Here is a 23,623-nt window from a genome sequence, read left to right as displayed (position 1 = left end):
AAAAAAAAAAAAAAAAAAAAAAAAAAAAAAAAAAAAAAAAAAAAAAAATCATAAGTTTTTTTTGCCGGACAAAAGATTCTTCATCTAAAAGAAATTTGATCCTAAGAACCCTTGTCCCCCGTCAAAACACAAATTTAGAAGTTAGGTCACTGTATTAGGCAGTTGTATTACCAAAACAATAAAAATAATTTAGAAATTTTTTCTGTAATAACCTACCTCTAGATTATAGAAACAATTATGCATAACTGGAATTAGGTAGTTAATATCCACGGTTTGCATTTCTTTAATATAAGAGGCAATGGTCTGGAAAGTCTCAAAGCGAACATCAAAGTTGATATCATCAAGATGTCTTTGATCAAAGGCGTTAAGCTATAAGAAATGCCATTGAAATGATATAAATAAAGCCACATAAATCTTAAATAAATAAAAATGATAATACTTTTGAAGCCAAAGAGAAATGCTTCTTTCTTACCTTGACAACATCAGTAATATATTTTAACCCATTCTCAAAATCAGAAAGAGTCTAAAAGGAAAGAAAACAGTGTATTTATCAGTGAATAAAACTTTATCTTTTCTTCCTTCTTCCCCCTCAGCTCCCTGTCCCCACTCAAATTCATATAAAAACATTCTTTCTGGCATAAAGAAAGCCCTAATATGGTTTATAAGTCATACTTAAATTTTTTAAAAAAGGGTGAATTGTAGTAAAAATGAACAGTACAGACCTCGAAAACAGTACAAAGCAATTTTCTTGACAATTTGTTCTTAATAACTGAGAAGAGTTTTGCTATAGGCTTGAGGAAGCTTGTAGGGTCCACACAATGCTTTAACAAGTTTTGTACTGTCACCAGAATATCAACCTCTGTATCCTAGAGAAGAAATATTAAGAGAAATCATATTTTAGTAAGTTATAAACTGGTCAACTTGTACTTCAATATATTACAGCATAGAAAATAATTATGAATAAGATGTAAAAGTAGTAATTGGAAAAATTATTTTATCATCTTTTAAAAGTTTTTAGCCTTTAATTCAATATAAAACCCACGAGAATGTGCAAACCAGTTTCTTTCTTTAATTCTAACAAGCAATATATGTAGTTTTGAAACATAATTTCTTCTACTGTCTAATCAAAAAAAGTTAAAAGAAAATGAACTTGCTGAAGTACTGTCGTCCTTCAGTATCCAAGGAGGACTGGTTCCAGGACCCCCAAAAGATACCAAATTCCAAGGATGTTTAAGTCCCTTATATAAAATGGCACAGTATTTGCATATCACCCCCACACACCCTTTGTATATTTTAGGTCACCTCTAGATTACTTATAATACCCAATACAATGTACATGATATATAAGTAGTTGTTATACTGTGTTTTAAAAATTTGTATTATTTTTATAATTATATTGTTATTTCTCCAAATGTTTTCATCCGCGGTTGGTTGAATCCACAGATGTGGAAATGTGAATACAGAGGGCCAATGGTATACACTTCTGGTTGTTTACAGATATGAGGTCTTCTAAATTGAACAACTATGTGGTGAGAAATGTTTAGTATCACTACTGAGGTCTGACAAATGAGCTTGAGCCACTGGAGGACTCTTAATCAAGATTGAACTAAGGTTTGAAAATCATATCAGAAACACTTAGTTGTCTCTGAATATTAAAAGTCTGATTTTTATTCCGTGTTGTCACTGTGATCTACAGTTAAGATTAATTATACAATGTGGCTGGGCACCGTGGCTCACGGCTGTAATCCCAGCACTTTGGGAGGCAGAGGGAGGCGGATCACCTGAGGTCAGGAGTTCATGACCAGCCTGGCCAACATGGTGAAACCCTGTTTGTACTTAAAACACAAATATAAAAAATTTTGCTGGGCGTGGTGGCAGGTGTCTGTAGTCCCAGCTACTCAGGAGGCTGAGAGGGGAGAATTGCTTATAACCCAGGAGATGGAGGTTACAGTGAGCCGAGATTGTGCCACTGCACTCCAGCCTGTACAACAAGAGCGAAACTCTGTCTCAAAAAAGAAAGAAAAGAAAAGAAAAAGGAAAGATTATACAATGCAATTCTTGGGTTCTAGGTTTGTTAGAGAAAGAAAAATCCCTGAAATGAATCAAAGGCTAAACAAGGTACATAAAGGGGCTAATACTTTGTTGTTGCAGATGACGATGTCTCTGCTTTTTTGCCTGCCCCCATTCCTATGTCTGTCCCAATCTTTTCCCTCTATTTCTAATGTTTTTATTTCTATGTAAAGTCTTTTAATTACCTTGGGACAAATGCATCTCAAAATCTAGCCAGTAACATTGCGGCTCACAAGTAAACTTAGTGATAAAGTGCCACGCTAAAGACAAAGTCAATGTCCTATGAGTTCGTACCTCAGCAATATTGCCACGGTGGAGGAACGGAAGGAGAAGTGTAACGAGTACAGAACTTTGTTCCTTGTCTTTCATAAACTTGCTGATCCTGAAGAAGGAAAAAATGGATACATAAGGAATATATACAAGAGTATTTCTCTAGGAAGTTAAACTTTTTGCAGCAAAACATCGGTGACTAAAGACACGGTTTTAGCATTCCAACACACAGCCAGCTTTTAAGCATGTGTGCACATTTAAAAGTTTACTTTAGTTATTTAGCTGTGCCCATTCTTACTCCCCTCCAAAATCAAGCTCATGGCTACTATTCTATTTCTTTTGCAGTATCTGATTGTGTGGGTAAGAGTGAACAGGTGAATAGGTGGGTTAGAGTGAACTCCAATGCTATAATCTGGCAATTAGTAATTTTTTTATTTTGCAAAGAAATAACATTTTTAAGTGCTGGGTGTGGTAGCTCACGGATTACAGGCATGAACCACCGTGCCCGGCCAATAACTTCCCTCTTATTAAAAATAGCTATGTTACTAGCTAAATTAAGAGTATACGTAGAGTATTTCAATTTAACAACCACAATAGCCCTGCAATATAGAAATCATCAGCCTCATTTTGCCCCAAGAAAAACTGAGGCCCACAGAAACTGACATGTCACAGCTAGGAAGAAGTACAGCAGGTCTTTCAAACTCTGGTCTTTCTGGTACTTAATCTTCTCTCATCATCTTTCCCTTACCACATAGCCTGGGATGAATTTAACGAGTGTATTTAGTATGATTTCCCATTATGCATAACTTAGAAATCCAAGAGTATTAAAAAATCATTACAGGCTGGGCGTGGTGGCTCATGCCTGTAATCCCAGCACTTTGGGAGGCCAAGGTGGGCAGATCACGAGGTCTGGAGTTCAAGACTACGCTGGCCAACGTGGTGAAACCCAGTCTCCACTAAAAAGACAAAAAAACTAGCTGGGCGTGGTGGCGGGCACCTGTAGTCCCAGCTACTCGGGAGGCTGACGCATGAAAATGGCTTGAATCAGTGAGGTGGAGGTTGAAGTGAGCCGAGACGGCACTCCAGCTTGGTGACAGAGCAAGATTCTATCCACAAAAAAAAAAAAAAAAAAAAATTGCAAAGAAGTTTCTAGAAGATTCTTACATATCATGTTTTGTTGATATTGTTGTAAGTAACAGAAAAATCCATTTTCAACAACTAAGCCTTGTAATGGTCAATTTAAAATTTAAGACAGAATTGTTTCTTGCACTCAGGTTTATTGAACTTTCCCTTTACAAAGATCACAATTATACACTCGTAGGTCTACTGTCAAACAGACTCCTTAAAAAACATTGTGAGATCTTGACTCAAAAAACAGAACAATCTGCTCTTTTAAGTTAATTATTTTTATCATTACACTAAGGAGTAAAAATCTGTAATTCCACAAAACTCAAAATACACAAAGGCTAAACAAATCTATTAGTCTGCTTTAGGATTTTGAAAAATCTGTTCCCTTTAATTGTATTAAATAAAGGCAGATGTCATAAACAGTTTCTAGTAAGTATTCCAGCAGAGAAAGGAAATTCTGCATTAACTTTTAAAAGTAAAGGGATTTTAAAAATACTAAAAGACATTTTAGCTTCTTATTACCAGGTTCAAACACTTGAAAAACAAAATAACAAGTTTTTTTTTTGAAATGGAGTCTTACTCTGTTGCCCAGTCTAGAGTGAAGTGGTATGATCTTGGCTCACTGAAACCTCCACCCAGGTTCCAGTGATTCTCCTTCCTCAGCTTCCCGAGTAGCTGGGATTACAGACATGCACCACCATGCCCAGCTAATGTTTGTATTTTTAGTAGAGACAGGGTTTTGCCATGTTGGCTAGGCTGCTGCAGAACTCCTGACCTCAGGTGATCCGCCCACCTCAGCCTCCCAAAGTGCTGGGATTACAGGCATGAGCCACTATGCCCAGCCAAAATAATGATTTTTTTTAAATAAGTTAAAACCAAGGATGATAATTTTGCCTTTTAAGTATCAACATATCACTTACTTTGAAAGAATGCCAAGCTCTTTACTGACTTGTGCTCTATTCTTTTTCTTTTTCACCTTTTCTGCACTTATTGTGGTTTTGCTGAGATACTGAAGAACTGCAGGTACATGAGGTAGAATTAATCTTCCTCCTATTGTGATAGACTCTGAAATAGATAAGTGATTGCTGTTTTGATTTTAAACTCTCTTAAGGCATAATCACACAATACTTCATGATGACAGACAAGAAAAGCACTCAACCATTACAAACATTTAGTTAAATTTCGATTCCAAATAAATAACTTTCTTTTTTCTTATTTCTTCTTCTTCTTATTATTATTTTAGAGATGGGGTTGCACCATGTTGGTCAGGCTGGTCTTGAACTCCTGACCTCAGGTGATCCATCCGTCTTGGCCTCCCAAAGTGCTGGGATTACAGGTGTGAGCCACTGCGCCTGGCCAAAAACTTTCTTCTTATTAAAAATAGCTATGTTACTAGCTAAATCAAGAACTTATTTAAGAGACCCCTGAGGCTTTATTTAAACCATTTTTTTGGTAATAGTAAGGGAATTACTTGGGATAATATGGTAAGAAGAATGTAGTGACATGACAGTAGAAATCATTTTCATAATTTCCTGGGGAATAGTTGAGACTTTGTGGGGAGTAAATAATCTATTGTCATAACTGCAAAGAAAACTCAGTTTATATAAATCAGCATTAGCTCCCAGAGAAAAGAAACTTATGAGCATAAGCTCTCAAGTGAGTCAAATTGTACTGATTATTTTTCTCTCCTGAGGAAACTGCTACATCAGAAGTCTAAGAATTATCTGCTTTGTCAGCATACATACCACCTATGTTTTCTGCTATGCCAGGGTATATGCATCCAGTTACCAGCAAGTTCAAAACTGTTTCTGTGGGCTCGAAATCTGGAAGGTTAAGAAGGTCATCAACTATATCCATCACAATACTGGCTGTGGCATCAGAAAGATTCTTTGCTGAGAGAATTGCAAAAACATTCGTCAGGATATCACACTCCGGGTGCCCAGGCTTCTGTTTAGCCAGCAAAGGGAAATATCTGGAAGAAAAAACATGGCAGTAGTCATCTTATTTTCAATATGCTCACTTCTAAAAAGATGTCCATATGAATTTTCACACTGAGTTTAACAAACATATATGCATATGTGTGTGTGTATCAACATTAAGATTATTCAAAAGAGGTATTACTTTATAATCTACAATTTGATGGATAATTTTAAGAATGACCTTACAAACACATTACTTAGGCACTTTATATATATATATTTCTTATTTAATTCTCACAACATCTCTATGTGGTAGTGTCATTATCCCCACATTACAGATGAAAAAACAGATTTGTCCAAAGCCATTGAGCTAATAAGTAATAGAGCTGAGATTTGAATCACAATCTAACTCTAATGTCTAAGCTCTTTCTAAAAGAGACCTATTGAAAACAGATTATTTTTCAATTATAAACTTTCTAGAAGATGAATGTTTATACACTCACAAAAACCCCTACATTCTGGAATGTAGGAGTTAAGAGTACAGACCAAAAAAGAGTTTGTTGATTAGGATATGCATCATTCAATGCTGGGAGAGGGGGATGAGTCCATCCACAATAATGAAAGACTCATATGAAAGTTATAAATATCCCTCCTAGTGGAAATGCACCAACAAGGGCAGAGAGACAAAGGCTTTTCAGCCAAGGGTAAACCAGCAGTTGATTCAGTCAGAAATACAATCCTGGCAATTAGTAAGAAGGTCAAACAGAAACAATTCAGATAGTTTGGCTTTATCAATTCATCATCACTGGGAATAAAAAGAGCATGAGAGCTTTAACATACTCAGCATTGACAAACTGACAGAAAAGTTCTACGAGGTTCAATTCATATATCTTTTTGTCCAACACATATTGTGCATTATACGGGCAGGCTCTACATAAAACATTTTATATTATCATCTCTATTATCAATGAAGTAGATCTGTTATTATATCCATTTTACAGGTGGTAAAACTGAGGCTCAGAGGCCAACCTGACCAAAAGAACACACCGTGGTGCTAGGATTTGAAGCTAGGTTAGTGTGGCTTCCGAGACTGTGCTCTTAACCACTACGTTGTTTTGTTGTCTTAAACTTTTTCTAGCAGAAAAGGGAAGATAACTGCTTTCAACTGCAAGTAAAGTCCTAGCAAGAGTCCATTCAAATACAATGCAACTTCCCAGTGACCAAACTGCTTTCCCTTGACCAACATAACTTGTTGCCACAGTACAATGGGCATGCTACATGCTAGCATGTATGGCCCAATCAGCAATTCCAATCACTCAGACAACATGCAATGACTATCAACCACACATGGATTACGATGTGTAACCCTCTGTGGAGTAATAAATGAGAAATGGTCTTTGCCCTGAAAAAGCTGTAGATAATAAGTTATGAAGATAGATGAATAAAACAAAGGCAGCATGTGATGACAGCAGGGCCTCACAGAGCTGGAAAGAGCATGAAGGAAGAAGACACTGTGCTGTGCTGGGTCTGTGGTGACTAGAACCACAGCAGCTGAGAGAGGGGCCTCGGAAGTCCCAGCTTACATCAGCTGTTTTGACTTATTTATTACATCTCTTTTCACCCTCAGGAGTTTTTCAGTTTGGACAAAAAAGTATATGCTCATCCTAGTTAGTACGTTTTTGTTGTCCCAAGTTCACCTGATTTCAGAGACAATTTAAACTTACTTATAAGCTAGTAAAATGCTAGACTTCTCTTTAGATGAAAAATCTGTTTTAATTTCTGATTGACATTATGTAAACTGCAACTACACTGCAAAATGTAACTATATTTTTCATTAAAAAGTAACATTCCCATCAAAAAGGTTCTGAAATATTCATTCATTAATTCTTCCACACACAACTTCATATGCATATCTATTGCTATGTGGATTCCAAGGGAAGTCAACCCTTCCAGAGATTTCTTTCAGGTAAGTGTTATGTATAAAAGAGAAAAAGAGGTTCTGCTGCCGAACTCTTCCATTGCTATGCTTCTATTTCCCCAACCAAATAATGAGAAATTGCAGAAGAGAATGAAGTGGCATCCAACATGTGGCTCAATATCTTGAATAAAGATCCAACTAATATAAAAATGAGTCTCTATTGTAAAGTCTTCTTGGATGAAAGTCCTTCATGGCTTATTTGCATAGAAATGACAAAACTATATAACATTTCTCAAGTATGCCTATGAAATGTTGCTTGCAAATGTCTAATGATAAAGACATAAAATTGCTGTGTCAAATTGGGGAATAAATGTAGAGAATTTATTATTAGTAAAATAAACAAGTTTTTCTGAGGAAGACAGTGTCAAGGTTTTTCATTTGTTTTTGAAGACTAACAACAAGAAGAAATGTTCATGATGTAATGATTTATGAAAAAAACAAAATCAAAAGCCAGTTATATAGTATGATTCCAGCTTTGTAAAAATGAAGACTAGGATATTAATACCACTGAATCAATAATAAAACCTTCTCTGACCATGAGAGCTGAATATACATTTAGGTGGAGTTTCACAAAGACGACAATGCGCTAGAAAATTGAGAAAGCTTGTGAGGTTTTCCTCATTTTCATAGGGAACTGGGAAAACGACATAGAATGCCAATTACACGCCCGTGTTTATTTTTAAGCAAGCAGGCAGAAAATGATAATATTTATGTGATGATATAACTAGCTGGTGTGTTTCACCTTCTGTTTCTCCCTTTGCCAGGCCAAATCAAGCTGCTGACATAATTATTACATACATTGTAAGAACATCTCTATCAATTCTAATACTTACAATTTTCAAGTTTCAATCAAACTGTAAAAATCACAAAAAAGGTATTGGGTTGAGCTGTAATACATACTCTAAAATTTTCATTACTTTGTAAGATGTTATTTTACCTATTTTTCCTTTTAAATTATTATAAAAAATTCAAATAGTCCAAAGGATGTATTATGAAAAGTCTCCTCTCCCTGCTCTGGTCCACCCAAACCTCCACATGCTACAGTCACATCGTTAGCAGTTTTCATGTGTCCTTCTAGACAGCTTGTATTTCATTTCATATTAATACACACAGACACACTCCTGGATCATGCTATATACACTGTCAAGCAATTTATCTTTTTTTTGAGACAGGGTCTCACTTTCACCCAGGCTAGAATGCAGTGGCATGGTCATGGCTCCTTGTAGCCACGACTTTGTGGGCTCAAGCAATCCTCTCACCTCAGCCTCCACATAGCTGGAACTACAGGCGTGCACCACATGCCCAGCCAATTTTTTTGACTGTCAGTAGAGACAAGGTCTCATATGTTGCCCAGACTGCTCTCGTACTCCTAAGGTCAAGCAACCCTGCCTCTGCCCCCAAAAGTGCTGGTATTACAGGAACGAGCCACCGTGCATGGCCGCATTTTTCTTTAAACTATGTATTTTGAGATCTTTCCTTGCTTTTACTCAGCTGCCCCATTCTCTTTAACTATACCTAAAGTAGTTGACTGTATGGAAAGATGATAAATTATAGTCCCTGAACTGCTTTAATCAGATTCATCTAAAACACTGCCCTTTTTAAAGGAGGAAAAAAGAAAGATTATACCTTGCGTTTCTGCTCCAGACACTAATCAGTTTCAGCAGAGGAGTGGGAGAATACTGACTCTCAGATCCAAGCCTGCTGATCTAGGAGACAAAGTGAAAAACAGAATACCAAATACACATACCAAACTGTAGAAAAACCACAAATAACTAACAGGCAAAGAAATCACAGCAGAGGATGAAAATGACAAGGGACAGAGATTAATATCCAAATGACAGAATAAGAAAAAGTATAAAGCAATCCAAAAGAACATCTACATAGGAAAAATGGCAAAGGTGATGCATGGAAGTGCTAGACACTTGAAAGGAACTGATATTTTAGGTTTCAGAGTGTCAGAAATGACTGAGACCTCAAGCACCTAGAAACATTTCTTTTTTTTTTTTTTTTTTGTAAAGATGGGGTTTCACCATGATAGCCAGGCTGGTCTTAAACTCCTGACTTCAGGTGATCCACCCACCTCGGCCTCCCAAAGTGCTAGGATCACAGGCATGAGCCACTGTGCCCAGCTGAAACATTTCTTAAAATCAAATCTCTCCTACAGTCTACACCTACAGCAGTTATCATCTCCAAGGGGTTACAACCAGAGAAATAAAAAAATAAATTATGTAATAAAAAACACCTGCATATTTTCCCTCATGCTTGTCAAAAGCCAGAGGCAAGGCTATGTGAGGTGCTATAAAAGTCATGTTACAGGCCGGGTGCAGTTGCTCACGCCTGTAATCCTAGCACTTTTGGAGGCCAAGGTGGGCAGATCGCCTGAGGTCAGGAGTTCAAGACCAGCCCGGCCAACATGTCAAAATTCCATCTCTACTAAAAATACAAAAATTAGCTAGGTATGGTGGTGCATGTCTGTAATCCCAGTTACTTAGGAGGCTGAGGCAGGAGAATCCCTTGAACCTGGGGGGTGGAGGTTGCAGTGAGTCAAGATTGCGCCACTCCACTCCTGCCTAAGCAACAGAGCGAGACTCTGTCTCAAAAAAGAAAAAAAAGTTATGTTAAGTTGCTTAAGAGACACATTCATATTCAATTGAATCTTAAGTGTAAAGGCCGTGGTATAGCAGAAACTAACTCTTGAGTTTTAGATGGGAGTGAAGGCAAAGAAAAGTGTTCTAAAAACTTCCAGAAACTCAATGTAAAAGAAACTGGGGCTCAGGGTACGCATTCATGTCTGGGTGGTAGCTATGTTGGTGAGTTAGCAATAATGGAAAAAACACAAGGTATACAGGCAGATGCAGAAATCGAGGTTTACCTGGGGCCAAACTGCACCATGAAACACAGCATCAATTTCTTCTGTTCTAAACTGATATGATTCCCAATCCAAAAAGATATCAGTTACCATTTTGATTCCAAGACGTCTTAAATTTTTCAATGGATTAATAAATCTCAGCTGTATCTGTAAAACAAAGATCTTCTATTTAAAAAAATACATATATATCATTTTTATCCTTGATTCCTCAGAGAGGCACTCTTGCTCAGTGGCTAAGAATCAAACTGGAAATCCTGTTACTAAATCTGTTGACTTGATTCACATGGAATGCCAACCAAGCCAACTGTCTTACTTTTCTCATTGAACAAGAAAAGAAAGCAGAGTCTTAAAACAATATCACACCTTGTAGTCACATTAGTTATCCTTAAGAAAAACACTATTAGAATTGGAATAGTTGTTTTGCATTCTACATTGTTTTACTTTCTTATTTAAGTCCTGATTTCTTCCCACAAACAGAACATTCTAAACAAAGCAGAACTTTTTTTTCTTTTTGAGACGGAGTCTAGCTCTGTTGCCAGGCTGGAGTGCAGTGGCATGATCTCGGCTCACTGCAACCTCCACCTCCCAGGTTCAAGCGATTCTCCTGCCTTAGTCTCCCGAGTAGCTGGGATTACAGGCACACGCCACCACAACCAGCTAATTTTTGTATTTTAGTAGAGAGGGGGTTTCACCATGTTGCCCAGGATGGTCTTGATCTCCTGATCTTGTGATCAGCCCTCCTCGGCCTCCCAAAGTGCTGGGATTACAGGCATGAGCCACCATACTCAGACAACTTTTTTTCTCCCCCCATCATAATAGCTTATATTAGGGGGAAAAAATTAAATCTTCATTTCAAATAAAAGCCATTTTTGTATTTATTTTCATACTTACTATTTTACTTAAGACTAGAAGTTATAAATTATTCTTGTTAAAATTAGCCTACGGGACCAGTTAAGGAATTTATGATCTTTCCATACAGTGAAATACTTCTTGCAGGGCAAGAGGATGAGGTGACTGAATCAAGGGATAGGAGGATCTCAACATACATAGTTGAAGGGAAAATGCAATTTAGAAAGAAATAGGATTTGTCTATTTAGAGGCACAGAGGCTGGAATGAGTGTGAAATAAAAGCAAATCTTTAAAATGACAAATATTGCTACTTCCACTGGTATCTCCTTCCCTGGGAGTTATAAAATCACAAATATGCAGACAATTTGTTCAGGCTCAGAGAAGAACAATTTATTGAGTCCCTACTAATGGCTTTAGTGGCCAGCCACGGTCCTGACCCCAATTCAACTGAAAATCTTATTAAAGGCAAATTTATTGACTGTTTGTGAGAGACTGAAAATGCCACAGATATTTCAGTAGGAGGAATTACTACAAATTTCAGAAGGATAGAGCTTCATGAAATAGGCAGATTTCTACTGTGTACTAAAGAATGAAGAGCTTTAGGCCAAGCAGGGGAGAGACAAGGACCTCAGAAGGATTTTTCCCTAGCACAGAATGTTAAATAAAACAAAATAAAATAAATGGGAGAAGATTCAACCCCTAATTGTTTTCTCACTTGATTAATGGTAAACTGTGGGCTCTAGACATACAAGTGATAATTTATTTTTATATATCATCTTAATTACCTATGTCAAAACCTAAAAGCCACTTTGCAATTTATAACTACAACACAAATGCTCTCATACAGTGAATATCAAGTCTTATGGCCAAGATAACATGAAGAAAAATAATAGGAAAATTACTTATCATAGCTAATTATCTCATTATACAAGTTACAAAGGAAATGACAGGTAAGCAAGCACAAGGTGATGTAGTTACAAGTCATTCTGCTCTGCTTCAATTCTACTAGCAATATTTTCATCAGCTGCATCAAGTTTGGTGAAAGATAAAATATTAACTCTGATATTTGAAAAAACACAGTATCTGGGGCAAATATGAAACTCACAATTGCAAACATGATGTCAAACAGACACTCCCCACACATCTCCACCCTTTCCATTGAGTAGAATCTGTATATTCTATTCATTTCTGTAACTAAAGTGCCAGCTGCCCAATTTACTAAATAATCGTTGAATAAACTAGAGGAAAAACCTTGAAAGCCAGCCATCGTAGACTTTAATTCCAGAGCAACAGTTGTTATGATTGAGTTTTTTTATTTTTATACGTTACACTGTTGTTTAAATGTACAAAAACTCCCCCAAACCAACAATTTTCAAATGCCAATCAATGCTCTGAAGACACAGAAAAGTAAATATATAACTGGGCTCAAGTACAAAATTGTAGAACTTTAACTTACTTAAGCAAAACTACTGTGCAATAATTCACTTGAAGGAATTCTTTGGATGGGTTCAAGAATTTCAAAAGTAAATATAAGAAAGTTCACACCTGTCAACAAGCTTAACATCTCATTAACGAATGAACTGTGAAATTACATAAATAATCCTCTGAGCTACTAATTATTGACTTGGGAGTGAGGCTGCATTGCTAAGTAACTTCTAAGTCAACCAAAAATGTGAAGGAACTACACAGGCTTTATAAGACTGCAAACCTTTCACAATTTGATATACCCATATACAGATAAAGTCACTATCTCTTGCTACAAGACATAAAAAGATTCTCACCTAATTCCACCCCCATGGCCCTTATTACACTCTCATATAACAGAGAAAGAATTTTTTAAGACTTTTCTGCGTCCATTCTTGGCCTCCCACAGCCCCTTTTCCACAAAGCAACCAAAGCTGTATTTTTAAAACACTACCTTATCACTCACCTGCTTCGAGCCTTTCAGCCGTTTCCATTATCCTTAGAAGTAAATTCACCCTCTCGTCATAGCCTGCAAGGTCCTACAGAGCCTGCACGACCTACCTTTTCATCCTCACCTTAGGTGACTCTTACAACATGCCAAGACCACTCCCACCCAGGGATCAAGATCCCCTGTATATTCACACATTTATTCATAACAGAGGTTCTAAGTCAACATGCTTGTGCATAATTAACATGGTTAAAAGAGCAGTTTTACCAATGATAAAAAACTTAGGCTTTAGGCCCACAGTTAACACTATTACCAGGTAATTCCCCTTTGATCTCCCCCTGAGAGGACCATCCAGCACAAAATTTACATGAGTAAACAGAGTAGAGACAAAGAGATGTGAGGTAAACAGATTTAAACTGGGAAAGCCTTTATCATCTCTATCTTTTCCCTAACATAATGGATCAGCTGCCTTCGGCCTGTCCCAGTAAAACCTTTCAGCCTTCCAAAAGGCTAGAGACTAATCTATAACTTTCCCTAATATTTTGCCAGCTGTCCCAAGTGAATCTCAACAACAGCCACACAGAGAATGAGCCTCAGGGACCTGCAGAAGGGTCTCCTCATTATATTTTCCTCTCAGAATGTACTTCCCTCTGACATTATTCTAATTATGTGTATATTTATTTATGCTTTTTCTCCCCATATACTGAGTCCTCACATGTCTCACTCCCCACCTGGCACAATGTCTGGCACACAGTAGGTGCTCAATAGGTACTTAATGAACAAATAAATGAACATAAATGTCTGTGTGCTTTGTTGACTGTTCCCAGTGCTTAGTACAGTGCCTGACACATAGTAGAGACTCAATTAACATTTGTTGAAGGAATGAATGAAAGAATGAGAAAAACAAAATGGTCCCTACCAAAATGGAAGAAACGTTCTAAATCTCTGCATCTTGGTTATCAGAGAATATTATTTTATTCCTAAAGCAGATTCACATCCATACATAGCCCAAACCAACAGCCTAAAATTTTGGCAGACAGTTTTCACTTATCATGATTGTATTTGAGAGGTAGTTCACTGGGCATATCTAGAAATCAAATGAAATAAATTTTGGCCAAATTAAAACTGCCTATTTGGAATTAACTGAGAGTCAACAGCAGAAATCGGAGTCTGGAGCTCTACTTCGAGTTGCATTTTTCTCCCAAAAGCCTTCAGTCTGTAAGACATTATGAACTATTTCCCTAAACTCCAAAGAGTACACTCATGTCCACAGATCTATTTCAACAAAACATAAATAGTTTTGAATATAATTAGAAAGCACTTCCTGAGCACCTTTTGGCAGCTGGCCACCTGGTTTGTCTTGCCTCATGTTACTTACATTTATTCAAAACACTGCACTTATTGTAGGTAAGCATTTACTTTTTAAAGACTTCTAGGAAACTCTCAACATAACAGTGCTGATGGTAATAGTGGTCTCTTCATTCTCCAGCCATTCTGGAAGATGCCTTACACTTCTAGGCTTTTGGAATTAAAATCTAAGAAATACCAGCTCAAGCACTTGACTTGGATTCCTAAGAAACATGGAAAACTAACCCACTCACTTTTTAAAATATATACTTGGCCAGGCGCGGTGGCTCACACCTGTAATCCCAACACTTTGGGAGGCCAAGCAGGGCGGATCACCTGAGGTCGGGGGTTTGAGACCAGCCTGGCCAACATGGAGAAACCCTGTCTCTACTAAAAATACAATTAGCTGGACATAGTGGCAGGCGCCTGTAATCCCAGGTACTTGGGAGGCTGAGGCAGGAGAATCACTTGACCCAGGAGGTGGAGGCTGCAGTGAGCCAAGATCGTGCCACTGCACTCTAGCCCGGTCCACTGCACTCCAGCCCAAGTGACAGAGTGAGACTCTGTCTCAAAAACAACAACAACAACAACAACACACTTGATACAATTTGCATTTTCTAGTCATTAGCAAATATTTATAACAGCAAAGAGTCCCATTATGTGGACGACTGTTTTTAAAAGATACTTTCAAAAGGGTTGCATAAGGATTTAGAGTGGAAGAGTGTTAGTAAATCAGGCCCAACCCAAATGCCCAGGTAAAACACAGACACCCATTAGCCCAAGAAGAAAGCATCTACAGTGAATCTCCCACCTTCTCTCGTTGGTCAAGAATGTGTGATACGGTTGCTGTCATACAGAGCAATATCTGCAAAATCTTTGGCAAGTATGTGCTGATCAAATGACTAATGTTTTTCAATACTATTTCAAGGCTGTTTAAGATACCATGCTGACGGCCTAAAGGAAGAACTTTAGACAAATCCAAGTCTTCTACTGCTTGAATGACTGCAGAATGGCACTCTCCTAGTGAAACAAAGAGGACGAGAGGTCATGAAAGGTAAAATATTAGTTTGTTACTATTTATAATGGTAGTGTTATTTCCATTTCCCTCACGAATACAGTATTTTCTACTGTTTTCTTATATATTATCTCTTTTTGATTCTTTCAAATATTCCATGAGCTAGATAAGGCAAGTTTAACTGCTCCCATTTTAGAAATGAAGAAACTAAGGAATAAGAGAGTAAGAAATCTGTGACAGAACTAAGTCTCTAAGCCTAATTCTCATCCAATTTCATTACACTATCCCTCAAAACCTGAGTTACGAATAGTCTCTTATTTCATTTAATAACTTTCTTTTTTTTTTGAGACGGAGTCTCGCTCTGTTGTTCAGGATGGAGTGTAATGGCGTGACCTCGGCTCACTGCAACCTCCACCTCCCAGGTTTAAGCAATTCTCTTGCCTCAGCCTCCCAAGTAGCTGGGATTATAGGCGCCCACCACCACACCCACCTGATTTTTATATTTTTAGTGGAGACAAGAGTTTCACCATACTGGCCAGGCTGGTCTCAAACTCCTGACCTCAGGTGATCCACCCTCCTTGGCCTCCCAAAGTGTTGCGATTACAGGCATGAGCCACTGAGCCTGGCCCTCCATCTGTTAACTTTCTATACACTTTTCTTATTCTCCATTTCACTTAGCTTTGCTGAGTTTGGCAGTTTCACTGAAAATACTTTCTGTATTATACGTTCCTTGAAGGCTGGGAATCAAGTTTTATTTCTCTTGTAGCCCCTAGTTAATAAATAAAATCAGAGTCCCTTATAAACGGCTGCTGCCCTATTAATTTCAGAATTTACTGAAAAGATATGAATTGTTATTGCTTGACCTTTACTTCAAACCATCTGATGTGAGATCATGAAAAAAACCCCATCTGATGTGAGATCATGAGCTTATGGATCCATACACCCAGTCGGGTCATCCATAAGAGTATCATCTATACCTATCCTCCTACAGTGAGGGTTATACATTGAAGAAAAACTTTTTCTTGTCATTCATCAGAACCAACCTCCTTCACAGGGCAATATTATACTGAGTGAAAACCTGTTAACAGTGGACCTATTATCATAGAAAAAATACAAAAACAAATGCAACAGAATACCCTATAAATAATTCTCTATGTTGGCCTCAAGCAAAGCAATTTTTGGACTGGAAAAGAGATTTCATAATCAGAAATGTCTGGGATTGAATCCCACTCTATCACTTTTCATCTGAGTTACCATGGGTGAAATACCTTTCTAAGCCTAAGTCTCCTCATGTGTAAAACAGGGACAATCAAGTAATGACAGCTCACGTGGTTGGTTGTCTGAAGGATCAAGTGAGTTATAAGTAAATGGGTCTATCATGACATCTGGCATAAAGTAAGCACTCAGTACATGTCAATCATTACTGTTATGAATAATTACTCACATTATATACCACAGAGCACTCTAGCTCGACGTATACACGATTACATCCTTTCATCTCAACTATGAGGTTGAGTACACAGATTGTACTTTTCTATTTTTAACTTAACAGAGTGCCCAGGGCACAGGAAGTATTCAATAAATCATTACTGAATAGATGATTGACTCAGGGAACGAATAAATGCCAAACAATTAAGATTAATTTGCAGTGTTCTTTGAATTTCTTAGAAGCAACCTATTCTTTGTGCTATATGGGTAAGTATTCACCATTTTTCAAATGGCCTTAATATGCAGTAAAAAAATACACATTTTCTCATCCATGGCTCTAACACAAGAGTGCCAATAATGCCCAGGGCCAATGGTCAGCTTCACCTAATTCAATCAAAGTTTAAAATGAACTGCACTCAACAAAAAGATTGCCATCAAGGTTGGGAGGAACAACCCTGTTAGAAAGATGCCCATAAGGTTGGGAAATGTAGGCCGAGATGTGAGAAGTCCACTGCAGAAAACAGGTATTGGAGTGAGAGGTAGCTGATAGTTACCATTCTTGAAGTGCTTCACAGGTTCAAACAGCAGGTCTAAGAATATCTGGATCTCCTCAGGTTGGGTCCCGGCCAGGAACCGCAGAACAATGGCCATGCGGGTGCCTGAAGCGGATTTCCCTTGCGTTTTACTCCCAGTCTTATTCTTCATTCGCCCATACAAGATTCTGAAAAGACAAAAGCACATTATTTGTTTGCATATCAATTTGAAAGTATGAGTTGTTTTGTTGCCTAAAAGGCTAGGAGAACAACTCAAGAGATTTAAAGGGATGTATTATAAAACACAGAAATATGAAAACAGAAATTAGCTATTTAACATAGACACCGAAAAAAGTCAACAACAAAACAAGACTAAGGGAGCTGGGTGCCACGGTATGTGCCTGTAGTCCCAGCTACTTGTGGGGCTGAGGCCAGAGGATCACTTGAGCTCAGAAGTTTAAAGCCAGCTTCGGCAACCTAGTGAAACGATGTCTCTACAAAAAAATTAAAAAATTCAAACAAAACAAAACAAAAAGAAGGCTAAGGGAAGCAGGAAGGACAAAGGCTAGAAGGTGGTTTGTTATGGGAGAAAAAAATAGGCAAGTCAAAGGACAGTGTAATCAAGAAAAAATGAAAATGAGAATATATAGATTAAAAGAAAATTAGAGAATACAAATTATAAGTAAAAGAAGGAAGCTGGAAAGAGTTCAGTGAAAAAGTGCCAATTTTCAGGAAAAAAAAAAAAAAACCACATAAACAAAACGAACTTAGGAAGAAAACCCTCAAAGACCAATACTTATTGGAAAACATGAAGCTAATGTAGTTTTACAGGTGGACTTTTTAAAATTTCAAAGAAAAAAATAATTTCTATGCTATGAAGTTTCATAAAGAAAGAAGGAAAGAGTCTTTCTCATGTATGAATGTGGCATAACTGTGATATTGAGAAGGGGTAATGAACAAAAATAAAACTACATGCTGATCTTGCTTGTAAAGATAAAATACCAACATTTGTAACTATAGCATCCAGTGCTGCAATAAAAACAAATAAAGATTGCCCCAGAAAATAAAGAGTCATTAGTAAAATCTACTAGATTAATACAGATTAATGGTTCCCGGTAAAAAGTTAACATTATCATTTTAATACATGTTCAACAGGCACTCTTAATATTTAACATCCACTCCTGATAAAGTTCCAAATAACAATACAAGCTACTTTCTTAACATGATAAAAAAGTATTGACTTAATATTCAAAATTCAAAAACATTAGTTTTTAAACTTTCTATTAGGATCTCTTTATTAAAAATTAATGAAGTCTCCAAAGAGCTTTGTGTATGTAAATTTTACCTATTGATAGTTATTGTATTAGAAATGAAAACTGAGGAATTAAAAATATATATATTGGTTTATCAATTCATTTAAAAATATTCACAATAAACTTATATGTTAACATCAGTAACATTTTAATAAAAATAATTATATTTTCCAAATCTCCCCCCAACCCTAAAATCCATCTATCTTGCACTTTGAATGGATCTTTTACCCATACATGATTCTATTACATGCATTAGTTACTTGGAAAATATTGGTTTACTAAGTTATGTAGAAATGCTAAATGCTGACACATTTTATTGCAAACCAAAAAAAGAAATTTGTTTATTAACATTTAATGTCACTATTCATCTCAACAGAAAAGTCTTTAAGCATTAGGAAGATGTCAGGTTCACAGTACCAGACAGAAGTTTTCTCCCATCTCAATTTCTACATGAATGCTAGAATTTAGTTACTGGATTCCTACCGCATTCATGTTCAAGAAAATGCCTGTGAAATACTCAAGTTTGAAAAGAATCTTAGTCCATATGTCTTAAAAATAAAAATGGTGATCTGTGAAAAAAGTAGCTAGTTCAGTGTGTACATCAAATACTCACATAGGTGCTATTTGTTGAGACAGCCCATGTGCAGCAAAGTATTTTATGCATTCTTCCCACTTTGTCATGCACGGACTCAGGGTCAAGATACATAAGGGGTGTGTGTGTGTGTGTGTGTGTGTGTGTGTGTGTTAAATAACCCCAAGTATGTGGCAATGAAGAATGACTAGAAGAATAATTTGGGGCCACTGTCTTGATTCATGTGCTAAAGTACTAGGAGTTTTACCCACCATTGTTTTTGCCTTTTCAGTACAAATGTCAACACAATGAAAAAAGATAATGCCTTAATGGTAGCAGTATAAAATGTTTTGGCCAGCCAGAGAGGCTCAAACCATTTGAAGAAGGCATCGCTGATCATGACACATTTGAGATGAGACCAAATGAATACCCGTAAGAAGTCAGCTGTCATGTCTTCCAAGCAGGGGGATGAGCAAGTACAAAGAATTTAAAGTGGGTTCTGAGCGAGGCGGTAAACTAGAAGAAATACGGTTACAGCCATCATTTAAGCCACCATATCAGGCCCTGTAGTAGGAAGAACTTTCTATTATATTCTGAGTAAAATAAGATGTCAAAAGGTTTTCAAACAGGGGTCTCACATAATCTGTGACTGTTATTATTATTTACAATTTTTTTGATAGAGAAAATACAAGAAAACCCATTGAAAACTACCAAAACTAATAAAAGTTTTGTTATGTGGATGGCTAAATAATTAACACAAAAATCAATAGCTTTTATATATAATTAGTTATGTAGCAAAAATAAGCTAGAAAATATGAGGGAAATTCTCTCTACAACAACAAAATGTAGTAATAAAATGAAAACACTTTTTTGAAAGACTACAAAAAAGGAATGATAATGAAGGAATAAATGAAGGAACATACTGATGTAACTTCTCCCCAAATCAAAGAGGGGAATTACTTTGCGAAAACCTAAGTAAATGCTGATCTAGATTCTAGAAAAAAAAAAAAAAAAGGAAAAAAATTTTGGAAAGAAAGGACTAATGAGATGACTTCCTCTGATATATACAAAAATGCATTTAAGTTCTTTATTATTATTATAAAGAAATGAGTGCAGAATTGGAACAAGTCAGATTAATGTAAAACCATCAAAAGCCGATAGAAAAACTCAAGTATACATGGATATTTAGTGCATAGTAAAAGTGGTGTTCTGGCTGGGCACAGTGGCTCATGCCTATAATCACAGCAGCTTGGGAGGCCAAGGAGGGTGAACTGCATGAGCTCAGGAGTTTGAGACCAGCCTGGGCAACATGGTGAAACTGCATCTCTACAAAAAATACAAAAATTAGCTGGGTGTGGTGCCATGTGCCTGCAGTCCCAGCTACTTGGGGAGTTGAGGCAGGAGGATCACTTGAGCCCAGAAAATCGAGGCTACAGTGAGCTGTGTTTGCACCACGCATTCCAACCTGGGTGATAGAGAGAGAAAGGGGGAGAGAGAGAGAGAGAGAGAGAGAGGGAGAGAGAGAGAAACAGAAAGACAGAAAGAAGCTCTCAAATCAGTAGAGCAAGTTTGTTTGTTTGTTTTTAATTGAGACAGAGTTTCACTCCTGTTGCCCAGGCTGGAGTGCAGTGGTGCAATCTTGGCTCACTGCAGCCTCTGCTTTCTGGCTTCAAGTGATTCTCCTGCCTCAGCCTCTCAAGTAGCTGAGATTACAGGCATGTGCCACCATGCCCAGCTAATTTTTTGTATTTTTAGTAGAGACGGGGTTTCACCACATTGGCCAGGCTGGTCTCAAATTCCTAACCTAGGTGATCCTCCCACCTCGGCCTCCCAAAGTGTTGGGATTACAGGCGTGAGCCACCGCATCTGGCCAAGTTCAGATTTTTTAAATGAAATGGTCTTGAAATAATTGGGTAACTATCTGGAAAGAAAATTAGGTTTAATCCTTATTTCATTTCATACATCAAAATAAATTTCAGATGAATAAAATAATCAAAATAAAACAAACAGAATGAGAAGAAAACAGAAGGGAATATCATTTATCTGGTTTTAGACAACATAAGTTGTCAGACATTAAAAAAAATTTCATGAGAAAATAAACACAAATGACCCATAATCTTTTAAAACAGTTCATCTTAACTAGTAAATCTAAAAAATGTTAAGTCATACAACATGGTACCATTTATCACCAACAAATTAGCAAGAATTAAAACAATCAAAATGATTAACAACAAATAACATCCTAGTGCTGAAATGGTGTGAAACTGGCATTCTACTGCCAGTAGGAATATATTAGGGATTCTCTCTTTTTTTTTTCTTTTTTTGAGACAGAGTTTCACTCTTGTTGTCTAGGCTGGAGTGCAATGGCTCGATCTTGGCTGACCGTTCAAGTGATTCTCCCGTCTCAGCCTTGAGTAGCTGGGATTACAAGTATCTGCCACCAAGTCCAGCTAATTTTGTAGTTTTTATTAGAGACGGGGTTTCTCCATGTTAGCCAGGCTGGTTTTTGGCCTCCGAAAGTACTAGGATTACAGGTGTGAGCCACCGTGCCCAGCTTGCCAGTAGGAGTATAAAGTGGTTCAAACGTATGGCTGAAAAGTAGTTCTGAACAACAATTTGGTAATATGTATCAAAAAGTTTAAAAATAGGGAGTCGATCCAAGATGGCCGTTTAGGAACAGCTCAGGATTACAGCTCCCAGTGAAAGCGCAGAGGGTGAGTGGACGCTGCATTTTTATTGCCCACAGACTAGGAAATTCCCAGGCGGGGGAGCTCCACGGGTTGCCAGCGCGGCTGTTTGGGCCAGCACAGCTGTGTTGGCTGGTGCCGCTGCTTTGCCCCATGTGGCTGCTTTGTCAGCGCCCCAGCGCAGCAGTTCTCCGTACAAAATACACTGGTCCGGGTGCCCTTTTGGCTGGCGACTGGAGCCACGGGAAGTTGCCCATTCATCTGTTTAAAAAGGGGACTGAACAGGGAATCAGGACAGTAGATTCCAGGGCAAAAAAAAGTGCCACGAATCTCAGCGCCGCTGTTTAAGCCAGTGCAGTGAGTCGCCGCATGGGAAAACACACAGATCCCGGTGCCTCTTCAACAGGCAACTGGAACACCAACTTAAAAAAAAAAAAGCCTCTGAGGCAGGGAGCCACGCGATCAGGCTCAGCTGGTCCCACCCCCACAGAAGAACAGCAATCAGAAACTCTCTGGACTGAGAGTTTCATAGCAAACGCAGCTGAACCTGGGACAGTTCAGCTCTGTGGGGGATGGGCATCCACCATTACTGAGGCACTCCAAATCTATGGAGGTAGTAAGTCAATGCTGAGGCAGCCCGCCATTGCCAAGGCAACCCGCCATTGCTGAGGCAGCCCGCCATTGCCGAGGCAGCCCGCCATTGCCGAGGCAACCCGCCACTACAGAGAGAGTCCGCCATAACAGAGGGGGGCCACCCTTGCCGAGGCAGTTCTAACTACACCCATATAAACAGGACTGCAGGGAAGTTCACTCGGCAGCTGGGCAGAGCCCACAGCAGCTCAGCAAAGTCTCTACAGGCAGACAGTGACTAGGCTGCCTCCTTGCTGGGCAGGGCAGCTCTGAAGGAAAAAAATAGAAGGCAGCAGCATAAAGGAAACTCATAAATAAAGCCCTAAATCCCTGGGAAAGAGCACCTGGGAACAAAAAGCGGTTTATAAGTTTTGCTGCAGCAGACCTAAACGTACCTGCCCAGCAGCTCTGAATGAACAACGGAGCTCACAGCTCAGCATTTGAGATCCTATAAAGAACAGACTGTCTCCTCAAGCAGCTCCCTGACCCCTGTATATCCAAAGAGCCACCTCATAAAGGAGAGATCAGACTGACACTTGGCGGGTATCCTTCTGGGACAAAGAAAGCAGAAGAAGAAAACTGGTAACAACCCTTACTGTTCTGCAGCTGCTGCAGGTGATCCCCAGGCAAGCAGGGCCTGGAGTGGACCTCAGCAGACCTACAGAAGAGGGGCCAGACTGTTAGAAGGAAAACTAAGAAACAGAAATAAACTCATCATCAGCAAAAAGAATGTCCACTCAGAGACCCAATCTGAAAGCCAGCAACTACAAAGACGACAGATGGACAAATCCATAAAGATGGGAAGAAACCAGCACGAAAAGGATGAAAACACCCAAAACCAGAACACCTCTCCTCCTACAAGGGATCACAACTCCTCACCAGCAAGGGAACAAGGTTGGAGGGAGAAGGGTGTGATGAAATGACAGAATCAGACTTCAGAAGGTGGGTAGTAAGAAACTTCTGTGAACTTAAAGAACATTTTCTAACCCAATGCAAAGAAACTAAGAACCTTGAAAAACGATTTGACGAAATGCTAATGAGAATGGGCAAAATAGAAAAGAATATAAGTGAATTGATGGAGCTGAAAAACCCAACACAAGAACT

At 38.2% G+C, this 23,623-nt stretch overlaps 1 protein-coding gene across 1 annotated transcript in view; it reads right to left on the bottom strand.

The window, feature by feature from the left end:
• The window catches only part of UTP20 (UTP20 small subunit processome component), a 118,542-nt gene that overhangs the window by 48,242 nt on the left and 46,677 nt on the right, over positions 1–23,623 (bottom strand). The window contains exons 26-35 of the mRNA XM_017516584.2: positions 17,340–17,506; positions 15,154–15,362; positions 10,238–10,381; positions 8,992–9,071; positions 5,214–5,440; positions 4,389–4,533; positions 2,365–2,452; positions 723–866; positions 473–523; positions 217–369 (exon numbers count right to left, since the gene is read on the bottom strand). Of these exons, the coding sequence (XP_017372073.1) occupies positions 217–369; positions 473–523; positions 723–866; positions 2,365–2,452; positions 4,389–4,533; positions 5,214–5,440; positions 8,992–9,071; positions 10,238–10,381; positions 15,154–15,362; positions 17,340–17,506 (1,408 nt within the window). The remainder of the gene's footprint in view (positions 1–216; positions 370–472; positions 524–722; positions 867–2,364; positions 2,453–4,388; positions 4,534–5,213; positions 5,441–8,991; positions 9,072–10,237; positions 10,382–15,153; positions 15,363–17,339; positions 17,507–23,623) is intronic.

This window comes from Cebus imitator, unplaced genomic scaffold, assembly GCF_001604975.1.
Source record: "Cebus imitator isolate Cc_AM_T3 unplaced genomic scaffold, Cebus_imitator-1.0 Scaffold18, whole genome shotgun sequence".
In the NCBI taxonomy this organism is placed as follows: Eukaryota; Metazoa; Chordata; class Mammalia; order Primates; family Cebidae; genus Cebus; species Cebus imitator.
The sequence above is the reverse complement of the archived record's forward strand: the minus strand, read 5'-3'. Positions and strand labels throughout refer to the sequence as shown.